Below are 11,323 nucleotides of genomic sequence, written 5' to 3' on the forward strand. Positions count from 1 at the left end.
ATTGGCCTCGGGATTGGCTGTTCATTACTACGAACAGTTGCCTTATTTGAAGTGGCTGATTTATGCAAGCTGTGCGGATCTACCGCACTTTATCAGCCGAATCTTCGCCGTTGTTAGTCGTGGACTGAAACTAGAAAATAGATGATCATTACAACTCATTAAATACTAAATACAACTTACTTTTACCATTACGAATAAGCGGTGTTGTGTTGCCGTTGCCGTTCGTTCTTTGGAAACCTGCTCCATCAATCTTCCTCTTTGGTCCTTGTATTGAACCGTCTATATATGCTCCTATATTCTGAACATACGAATTGTTAGCTGATTAACTGGCGTTAAGGAAGTGAACCTCCCAGAAGTGGCGATTCAGCTCCGCCGCTCAGCCACATAACCTGCGACAGCAATTTTACATGTCATCAATTGGCGTCATTAATTAACTTTTTTTCAAGTCTCACCTGTTGGTTGGACAGTTTCCGGGTCCACTGCTGTTGTACGTGATCTATTTCAGCGTCGATTTCATGTTTTTCGCCGGCTTACATCTTGGCACACAAGAATTTCCTGCAACTTGTTTTTTTTTTTGCATCACAACGGCTAGTGAGTTTTTCGTAGAAAAAACGCCTTACTCAAAAGTGAGTAAAGCAAAGATCCGATGTGACAGAGTAGTTAATAACTCACTTTGGCAAATGCATGTTACTCACCTTTGACAGATTTAGCAAAAGTTTGAAAGTGAGTATAATTTACTCACTTGAGAGTAGTTTTCAACGAGCGTGTTTTGTTTAGATCGTGACAGATCGCTTCGCTTGTTTTCAGTTGAGATTCCGTGCGTGTCCGTTCCGATCGGTTCCGCGTAAAATTTATCGGAACAGTTTCCCAGCCGGGGAAAATATGAGTGACCAGGACATCAAAGTGCAAAGTTTCACCGATCTGCGCCTGGTCGGTGACCAGCTGGATCGGATCCCGCTGCGGAAAGTGTGCCGCATATCGTTGAACAGCCTCCGCCGGCAGGAGAGCGACCTGGAGGTGTACGAGTTCATCTTCGGGCAGGTGGTGCATCGGTTCGATCCGGATGAGTTCGAGACGGAAGTGTCGGCGGTTCTGCTGCCGGAAGTGCAGAAACATTTGGATAAGGTGAGTACAGTTTTATGCTCTGAAATTTTATCCCATGAAAAAAAATCTGGTTTTGTTTGTTTATTTCGGATGATGGCGCACAAAATAGTGCAGTACTAGAATAAGATCAGAGCTCTAGAGGGGCATTGGGCTAAAATAGCGAATTCAACAAACTTCGTACAGTAGACGTTCGATAAGTGCAACATGTTTACGTTTCAGTTAACGAATGTAATTCGCTAACTGCAACAACTGACAACGTCAAATCGCTGCCACTTGGAGTCGAACGCAGCCAAAATCCCTTCAGAAACACCACAATGCAGCAAAAAGTGCATCGGTACAGTAGACGTTCGCTCGGTGCAAACGATTTAACTGCAATGCTTTTTAACTGCAAGTCCGGTAAGTGCAACAATTTTGCAGTTATCGCACCGCTATCCGTCAAAAACAAAATGTCATCTGGATCCTGATGCACTTTCAGTTGCATTCCGGGATTTCTGAAGGGATTTTGGCTGCGTTCGACACCAAGTGACAGCAATATGACGTTGTCAGTTGTTGCAGTTAGCGAATTACATTCGCTAAGTGAAACGTAAACATGTTGCACTTATCGAACGTCTACTGTATTCTGAGGGTGTGAACCATTTCGCTTATTCGTTTAACTTTTAGTTAAAATTTGACACTTTGGTAGTTATTTTCCATCGGATGGTTAAAAAATAACTACGAGGGTGGCCCATTTGAAATGTGACAGACGAGTAGTTATTTGGAACAAAATACAGTACGCAACCAAATCATTGCGAACAAAAAATAACTATCGAACTGTCAAGGCTAACCCTGCTCGGGAGTAGGGTTATTTTCAAAATAACTATCGAAGTGTCAAATTTTAACTAAAAGTTAAACGAACCAGCGAAATGGTTCACAGCCTGAAGACATTTTGTTTTTGACGGATGGCGGTGCGATAACTGCAAAATTGTTGCACTTACCGGACTTGCAGTCAACAAACTAACAAATCAAGACCAACAATTGAAAAGGCCGCATCAACATTTTGTAAACAAACATCTTTCTGCCGACATGAGGCCATCTGAACCCCACCCACACATCTCACCATGGTGCCTCACTATCAGAAAGCGCAAACATCAAGCTTTCTGTTAATGGTGGTGAGATGCGTGGGTGGATCCCAGAAGGCCTCAAATCGGCAGAAACATGTTTGTTTACGCAATGTTGATGCGGGCTTTTCAATTGTTGGTCTTGAAATTAATCCTCACAAGATTGCGTAGCTTAGGTCTCCAGTTAGCCTAGCGGTTAAGGCTATGGATTGCCAATCCGGAGACGGCGGGTTCGATTCCCGTTCCGGTCGGGAAAATTTTCTCGACTCCCTGGGCATAGTGTAACATTGTACTTGCCTCACAATACATATACAAATTCATGCAATGGTAGGCAAAGAAAGCCCTTCAATTAATTACTGTGGAAGTGCTCGAAGAACACTAAGTTGAAGCGAGACAGGCCAAGTCCCAGTTGGGACGTAGAGTCATAAAGAAGAAGAAGCTTGCGTACAGTAGACGTTCGATAACTGCAACATGTTTACGTTTCACTTAGCGAACAAAATTCGATAACTGCAACGTCAGATAGGCGTCAACAACCCATCAATTGACGTTAAATGAACGAAAAATTCATTCAATTGTTCATTTGGGCTAACATGGCGCACCGTTTTGACGGATAGCGGTGCGATAACTGCAAATTTGTTGCACTTACCAGACTTGCAGTTAAAAAGCATTGCAGTTAAACCGTTTGCACCGACCGAACGTCTACTGTATTAGAAAAGACACGGACATCGTCTTCAGCCAGAGGCTTCGTCTCGCTTTTGTTAGTGGTCTTCATTGGACATTCCGACGCATAGTGCCTAAACATTCCGTACTTGAAACCTTCATTACTGACTTATTATTTTTGTTCTCTTGCTTCAGATAAGTTGCAGGTCTTGGTACCGGGCTCGACTGCTACATCCTGAAGAATTCTGATCGTTACACAGTCTGCCGTCCTCTCAATACATGGCGGTGTATTTTCACGTTATCGTATTTTCTTCAAATTTTAGATCCTCATCGAATTGAAGGACAATGCACTTTCCTGTTTTCTGATAGACAACCTCAAATCGTTTCTATCGTTCGCAAACATATTGCTGAGCTTTGCCGAGTATGTGTTCCAAGTGTCGGAAACCTACCAACTGTACCGAACGGCAACCATATTTTTGGAATTTCTCGTGCGAAGCTATGAAATAGTGAAGCGGAGCAAAACGTCAGTACAGCACGAGTCGAACGAACAGGACATCGTTCAGCAGATCTTTACAATTTGCCAGAAAATTCAGGTCATCATGATGCATCTGTTGGCGCCGTCCGAAAAGGCGGGCTCTTATTTCCAGCACACTGATGTGGAAGAACAGTTCTGCTGCTTGAAAGACGGTAGGTAACTACTTCTTAAAGAACATGACTCGTTAGTTCATTGGCTGCTTATCTCTTCTAGTCATAGCCACATTCTGTAAAATTGGTTCGCTCACTATGGGACTAGACAACATGCGGTGTACGGAAGCGTGGAAAGCTGTCGGGAAACTGTGTTCTTTACATGAAGGCGCAATAAAACATAATGATACTGAGTGGCTACACCCACTACTATTCAAAACCAACTCTGACATCGAGGCATCATTCAAAATGTTGCTGACTAATAAGGAGTTTACCAAAAATGACATGGTCAAATTGAAGCTTATCAACCTCATGTTGCGCGTTTTTATCAAACTTTTGCAGCTCATAAATGTCGACGAGTACAACGAATATCCTAGCATTCTAAAAACCATTGTCACGATTGAGGATGCACTAAAGTCGAGAAACACGGAGGAAGAGTTGACTAACGCAGTTCGACAGTATTTGCTCGTTGGTTATATGAACGTGATTGGATTAATCTTCAGGACGAAGAGCTTTGTCGAGGTAACCCAACAGTATAGTCGTAAAATTACAAAAAAGTCTCGTATAACTTCATTCTCCATTATCAATAGGCTCTGACATCGACGGACTACCAATCGACAGAGGAAATAACTGCTTTCTACAAGATCATTCAACTTGTTATCCTAAAAGTACTCGCCGAAAAGCATAGCCCAACTTTAATCGATTTATATGTAACAGATTGTGGATTTTTGGAGAATTGTGTCGGTTACATATCCAAGAGCCATCGCGTTTTCAACCAGCAACCGCAAATTTACCGTCAGTTATTGGTGCATCTATCAGCTTTCGTTCTCATGTGTTCGAAGAATCCTCCGAAGCAGCGTCAAAAATTGTTAGAGGGGACACTAGTGACTATGGTCCTTCATGAATCGTATTGGGTCGGATTGATGGGGCTGGACATCTGGAGTATATATCTACGCTACCATTCAGTGGAGCTACTGTGGCAGTATTTGGCGTTTTGGAAATCCGTTAATGATCGATTCTCATCTTTTGCCTCAGAGGCTAAAGTTGTTTTTGTAAGGAGGTTGATCCACAACATGTATCTGTTCTTACCAAACAGTATGCAGCAAAAATTGGTGGCGGAATACCCGATAATGGACGAAAAGAACCATAGATTGTGGATAGCTGTGGGTTTACAATCGGTGGACAAAAGCGTTACGAAGGCAATCGGAGAGTCTCTGGTGCGACGCGTTAAACAGAACTGTTCTGATTTAGTTGGAAAGTGTTCAGTTGAGAAGTTTTACGAATGTCTGGTAATGCTACATCTACTATCAACTTGTCACGATGCACACCTTTTACAAGGGTTGGAAAGTGATGTGCTTATGCTATGGCGACGGATAAGGATTGATAGACGATACAAAGCAAAATGTGACACATTAATTCAAACGCTTTTGCTTATTACCATTCGATTGGCGGAGTTTCAAATTTGTTCAAATGCTTTAAAAATCGCTTGCTTCGAAAAAGTAACGGAATATTTCGATTTACTAAGCGATTCTTCAAGGATAAAGGTGATAGAGCTTATGAGCTTTATCCCAGAAAAAGCTGAACAAATTCTGCCTTTTCTAACTGAAGACCAAAATGTACTTGTAAAACTAACCACATTGCATTACGCTGCAAATCTTAAACAATCTGAGTGTTCAACGATCAGTATTTCCATTTCTTCAGCATTAGCGAAAATTTACAAAAACCAGCAAAGTTTGACCCACGATTTCCAACAAAGGTCATACGATATCGTGACGCCTGAACATCGATGTGAAAAGAAATGCGAAGCAGTTCAAATCACCCAACACATTAGCGATAGAATAGACGAACTGTTTCCCGATGACGAAGATGATGACTTCGGTTTCCGTGTGGAACAGGTAACGCGTAGTGCAGAATCCTTGACAGAATCAAGTCCGGAGGCTAAACGGTTGAAGTTGAACTGTTCCAAAAGCATGACTGATATTGGCAAGTCACATCAGAAAGTCCGGAGTACGACGTTTGAGGAAGCAATTGGTGGAATGAGACAACAGATCGATATTTTGCAACGGCTACACGAGCAAAACATGTTGAGCACAAATCAGCTAACGGAAATACGCGAGATTGGAAAAATCTTGGCTGGTTTTCCTAAGTTCATACATGATTCAGCAACTTAGTTCAGCGTTCCGGGTTTAAACAGTATGCCTTTTTGTACAAAGCCAGAAGTGTATAGTGTTCCATTTTAAATAAAGCAATGTAAAAGAACCTTCTTAATCTCTTATTTCTTTGAACTTCATGTAGGGTACAGTAGTGTTGGCCGACCTCCAAAATGAAGAAAGATTACACGACAACAAAAGAAAGACTACGCGCGATGTTACTAACCTGCATAACCATGAACCATACCAGTACTGTTTACCATACTGTTCACAACAATTAACTACAGTATCTCAACAGTATCGTATAACACCCAAAGTAACAATAAACCAACATTACCGTAAACGGTTTCAACAGTGTGGTAGATGGTTTTCGAGCAAATTACAGTATGTGGAATAGGCGGTTAAGTTATGTTACCATAAAAAATCGCCCATTTTCTCGAACAAATTTTCCGATTACAGTAAGCCATAAGGTCAATATACTATCCATTTTTTTGCTCTGTTTAATGTTAAGCAAACTGTTCTAGAACAGTTGAACTATAAAATTAGAAAAGATAATCAATGTATGTGTAGTAATTGCCTTATTGTGTATTATGGTTTCTTAGTCCTATAGTATACAGTTCTTATACAGTTGTAATAACATTACGATTTACGGTCCGAGTACGTTTGTACTATTAGTAGAGGAATAAAAACTACAAATAACTATTTTTTGCGGTAGTCTAGTAGTGAATTGAATGTGGAAATTTTTTTTATAGCGCATTTAATTCATTACTGGACTATCGCAGAAAGTAACAATAAAAGCACAAAATCGTTGAGTTTTTTTTTGACGTCTCCAATCGTTGAATTTATTGGCATGTGCATATATGTGCAGTATTTCACCGTATACGAACATAAGTGAATTGACTGCGTTACAAGCGGAAAGTGCCCAAAAAAGGATGCCCTGCCTAAATGGTCCCATACCCTGAGATAGTAGCAGGGACACGAAACGGAGCGTCGTCGTCTCCCACAGAAAAATGCGAAAAACGATGTTTGATTCGCCGACTTGGGTTCCGGTTACATCAGGAGAATTTAGTTCCCATTTAGCCATGAACGGAACCAACATTTCATCCGGTATATTTCTTTCCCCGTTTCACTTTTCTCGGGGTTGCTGACACTGGCGCTACCTCAGGTGTGCCTTCCCCGCATTCGATTCCGAGGCTCCTGTGCCGACCAATCCGTTGTTCTGCACCAGCTACATCCGCACTATTATTCCTGCATCCGCTACCATATAAAAGTTCGGCAGTCATAGTGGAAACACCAAGGAAAACATCCACTTTGTATTTTAAGCAACCTGCGGAGCGCCTCCAAGCCGGAATTATTCCGCCCGTAGTGTTCAGCACAAAACGTTGCGTTTCATTGCTCGTTGTGGCAGCTGGAATGATTGCAAACAGAAGGATTTAGGCATTACTAACGATACGGGATAAGCAATTCTGTTTGATTCATAACTGGATGACTCACCTTTCTAGGTTGCACGGGTTCAAGGTGTTTTTGAAAGTTGCGGGAGCCTTTTTCTCCAAAGGTTTACTTTCAACGGAAGCGAAACAAAACAATCACAAAAAAATTTCTGCGGTGAAAATTTGCGAATACACAACTTGTAAAGTTCACTACTACCAAAGCGTGTAACAATTTGTCATACTGTTGAACATGAGTTGTGTATTATTAAATGCATATATGTGAATGTGTTGCACTAATAGAAAACCAAACCATTTGTCAGAGGGTAGCTCAATATTTCGACAATATGCGACAAGTTTGCTTTCTCATATTGTAAACAATGTGTGGACACGATGACAGAATGTCACAATCTGATATGGGTTACTGGAACTGTTTTTCATTGTCGAAACAATTAGGAATCTTATTATTCAACATTAGAGCAACTGTTTGTGATAAACTTACATTAACATTTAAAGGACACATACTGTTTGGAATCTATGACAAATTGTTATTTTCTATGCGGGAAGGACTATCGAATACATGTTTGGTGTTTCTCTCGGAACGTTTACTTATTGACTAAAAGGTATAATAATAAAAAAATAACACATGCTCATCGTGGCAGTGCTGCCAGTTTATATGGGGCGCTCACTGTACATCCAACACTCCTCAGTGTAAGCCCCGTATAACTTCCATTGCTATCGTCAACAAATACATTCATTTTATTACATATCTTCTTAATGTTCATTTTGTCGCTCCTCCTGCAACATTTTTTCTCTAAACATGTTCTCTATCTCGCACCACTTCTTTCTGGACAACTTTCTGAACTTTTTACAAATACATTTTAATTAACGATTAACAATCCATTCTTCTTCCTTTTGCCTATTGGTATCACCTCTCCTTTCACAATCAGGCACTTTCTAGATTCAAAACTCACATTAAAGACTCTTTCCACAATTTTACTAACAGATAACAAATTACCGGCTAATCCAGGAACAAAAGTGAAACATTTCCAACCGGAATGACTCGTTTGTTGATTTCACTACTAAATGTCAATTTTGCCGTATCCATTGCTCTATAGAGTAAATCTGCCAAAACGACTTTTCTTTTGCAGGCCACTAATCTAACCAACTACGTTTCCAGCCAAGTGCATCAAGCAACCGGAATCTAAACACAATTCTAGACGAACATTTGAAAAGGGCCTATCTGCTTTGCGTAAACAAACATGTTTTTGTCTCTGTAGGGCCCATCTGCATCCACCCACGCACAACAACACCCTTATCAGAAAGAGTGTTCTTCAAGCTATCTGTTAAGGGTGTTGATGTGCGTGGGTGGATGCAGATGGGCCCTGCAGAAACAGAAACATGTTTGTTTACAAAAAGCAGATAGGCCCTTTTCAAATGTTCGTCTAGAATTCATCATCATTCGCATCCTTCGCTTCATGTTCTTTTCCTCCAGTAGCAGCAAAACAAATGTTTCGTTCATCGTGGGTCGGTAGACGATTTTTCGTGTGCACCGAGGATACTTTCGCCACAGACAAACAGACGTAACACTTGCGAAATTTCCATCGACCACGCTTTTAACGATCTTTTTTAAATTTTCATAGTTGCGGCTTTCACAACCAGAGGCGCGCGCATCGTTTTTCTATGCGTTTGACGTTTCACACTAGCGCCTTCGGTGGATTTCCATGAAAATCGTTCAAGGTGTTACGTCTGTTTGTCTGTGCTTTCGCTTCTTCATCGTCGTCATCACTCACATGCAATTTAAGGTAATCCCGCCAGAAATGGCCCACCCACAAATTCTTATAGGATGCTAAAGTGGAGGCCATATGCGTACATGCTTCCATTTAACCGCGTGTAAAGAGTGTGTACACTGTGGTGCCTAATTGATCGGACAAACGACGATTTTCATACAAAATGGCCAAGTTTGAGATGCTGTAACTTTGGTTTGCGCCAATGGACGCGTGCCACTGTCCGATTACTTTTGCACAAACCTGTGAACGAAAACATTTTGTACTTCGTATACGTATAAAATTCAGCATATTAGTAATTCCGTGTCAACAATTGAGCTCAATCCATCGACGCAAACCAAAGTTACAGCAAATTCGGAAAAACGTATTTAAGGACAAACGTCTTGAAATCCCGTTTCAACATTGCATCAGAACTTCAGACCCACAAATCTTAAGAAGCAAGCTTCAAACAACAGTGCATTTTATTATTCTGTTCTTGCTCACATGTAATAAGCTTAAAATAAGAAGCTCAGGGGCGATGGTTTTGTTTACGAAGAGATTTGTGCTTTCAAAATCGTGAGTAGGTGCCAAAGTCGGCGATTGTGGCGGCCATTTTGGGATTCTAACAAGTCTGTCCTTAAACATGCTGCACTTAGGGGCTGTCCATTTATTACGTAAGGGAAATTTGACGATTTTTCGACACCCCCTCCCCCCCTCGTAAGATTTTTTGTATGAGAATCCAAATATTTTTGTATGGCGCGTAAGATTTCTCAAACCCCCCCTCCCCCCATAAACCCTTACGTAATTAATGGACAGCCCCTTATTGATTGATGCACCAAGTGGTAAGAAGAAGTTTTGACATCCAAGCGGTGTGCCGTTTACATCCATCGACCAATCAGCGACGAGGATCTTATCGACGGCACACCGCTTGGATGTCAAAACTTCTTCTTTTCGCTTGGTGCATCAATCAATCGAACGTCTACTGTAGTACCCAAGTAACCACGAGGCGTATATGAGTGCATCAATTTTGCTATATATTTATATTTAAAATTGTGAATATAATGCTGCATTACTTTAAACACCCCATTGAAGCAATATTAAAGTCGAAAAGGGCCCCACTAAAATCAAATTAATGCCACATATTGCAGCACGTTGACAGCCATTGCTAAAGTAACATAAATGCATGTGCTGTACATTTGCATTTATACATGCTAAATACGTGCAACACGAAAAACCAAAACAAAAATCTATTTTTAGCACCGCTTCATTATCGGCCGTACTATTGACGGTTTCCCCCCTTATCGAACGCGACGATTTGAATCCGTCGCGGATGAAACCGTCGCCAGAGTCGTCGCAGCCAATCAGCAGACAGGAGTCTGACGTTTCTCCGATCTCACTAACACAATCAGCAGCAGAGATGGTGCTTGATTCGTTGCGATGATTCAGAAATGCCGACTGGAAGTTGGCAGCGCGTTTTGTTATGAAAGCAACTTACAATAATGCCCCACACATGAATGTTTAACCATTACTTTTTTGTCGTTGGGTCGGGAGTCGAACCAGAATTGTTGAAGACCGCTAGATGAGTTCCATACGCGCTGGCTCCTTGAACCGTTTCTGCTGCAGTGATAACAACAGATATTTCATTAACTAAAGGAGACTGTTCTTCTGTCTCAATCATTGCAGTAGAGGGCAAAACGACTATGTCATATGTAATAGAGTCCCTGTAATCACATTCTGATAATCACTGATAAATACATAATGCATTTTAGAATATATTCAATCAATAGGGTAGAAGCTTCAGTTCTGGCCAGCCCGGAGTTTTGGCCATAGTGCGGTATTCAGCCTGTTACGATCTAAATTGGCATAAATTTATTTTTTACTTGTAGATTCTAATATAATATGATGATTACAGCTGTGAAAACCATACATTTTGATTTAAAACTGGAAGAAAAAAATAATTTTCCTTAAAAAATTAGCTCCCTCGTACAGTAAACATTCGCTCGGTGCAAACGGTTTAACTGCAATGCTTTTTAACTGCAAGTTCGTTAAGTGCAACAATTTTGCAGTTATCGCACCGTCCTCCTCTCCTCTTCTTGGCGTAACGTCCTCACTGGGACAAAGCCTGCTTCTCAGCTTAGTGTTCTATGAGCACTTCCACAGTTTTTAACTGAGAGCTTCCTCTGCCAATGACCATTTTTGCATGTGTATATCGTGTGGCAGGCACGAAGATACTCTATGCCCAAGGAAGTCAAGGAAATTTCCTTTACGAAAAGATCCTGGACCGACCGGGAATCGAACCCGTCACCCTCAGCATGGTCATGCTGAATACCCGTGCGTTTACCGCCTCGGCTATATGGGCCCTATATCGCACCGCTATCCGTCAAAAACAAAATGACAGCAGGATCCCAATGCACTTTTAATTGCATGGTGGCGTT

At 41.3% G+C, this 11,323-nt stretch overlaps 1 protein-coding gene across 1 annotated transcript; it reads left to right on the top strand.

The window, feature by feature from the left end:
• The first annotated feature begins 773 nt into the window (after positions 1–773).
• On the top strand, positions 774–5,816 carry LOC109407991 (uncharacterized). Its single transcript, XM_019681200.3, has 4 exons — positions 774–1,125; positions 3,185–3,548; positions 3,610–4,067; positions 4,136–5,816. Exons 1-4 carry the CDS (start codon positions 883–885, stop codon positions 5,714–5,716), a joined length of 2,646 nt encoding a protein of 881 aa, XP_019536745.3. The 5' UTR covers positions 774–882; the 3' UTR covers positions 5,717–5,816.
• The last annotated feature ends 5,507 nt before the right edge of the window (positions 5,817–11,323 follow it).

The sequence above is a fragment of the Aedes albopictus genome, chromosome 2 (genome assembly GCF_035046485.1).
Source record: "Aedes albopictus strain Foshan chromosome 2, AalbF5, whole genome shotgun sequence".
In the NCBI taxonomy this organism is placed as follows: domain Eukaryota; kingdom Metazoa; phylum Arthropoda; class Insecta; order Diptera; family Culicidae; genus Aedes; species Aedes albopictus.

Coding starts and splice junctions, on each gene's coding strand:
- LOC109407991 (XM_019681200.3), top strand. CDS start 883: ATGAGTGACCAGGACATCAAAGTGCAAAGTTTCACCGATCTGCGCCTG. Junction 3,549..3,609: donor GTTCTGCTGCTTGAAAGACG/GTAGGTAACTAC, acceptor TATCTCTTCTAG/TCATAGCCACATTCTGTAAA. Junction 4,068..4,135: donor GGACGAAGAGCTTTGTCGAG/GTAACCCAACAG, acceptor CATTATCAATAG/GCTCTGACATCGACGGACTA.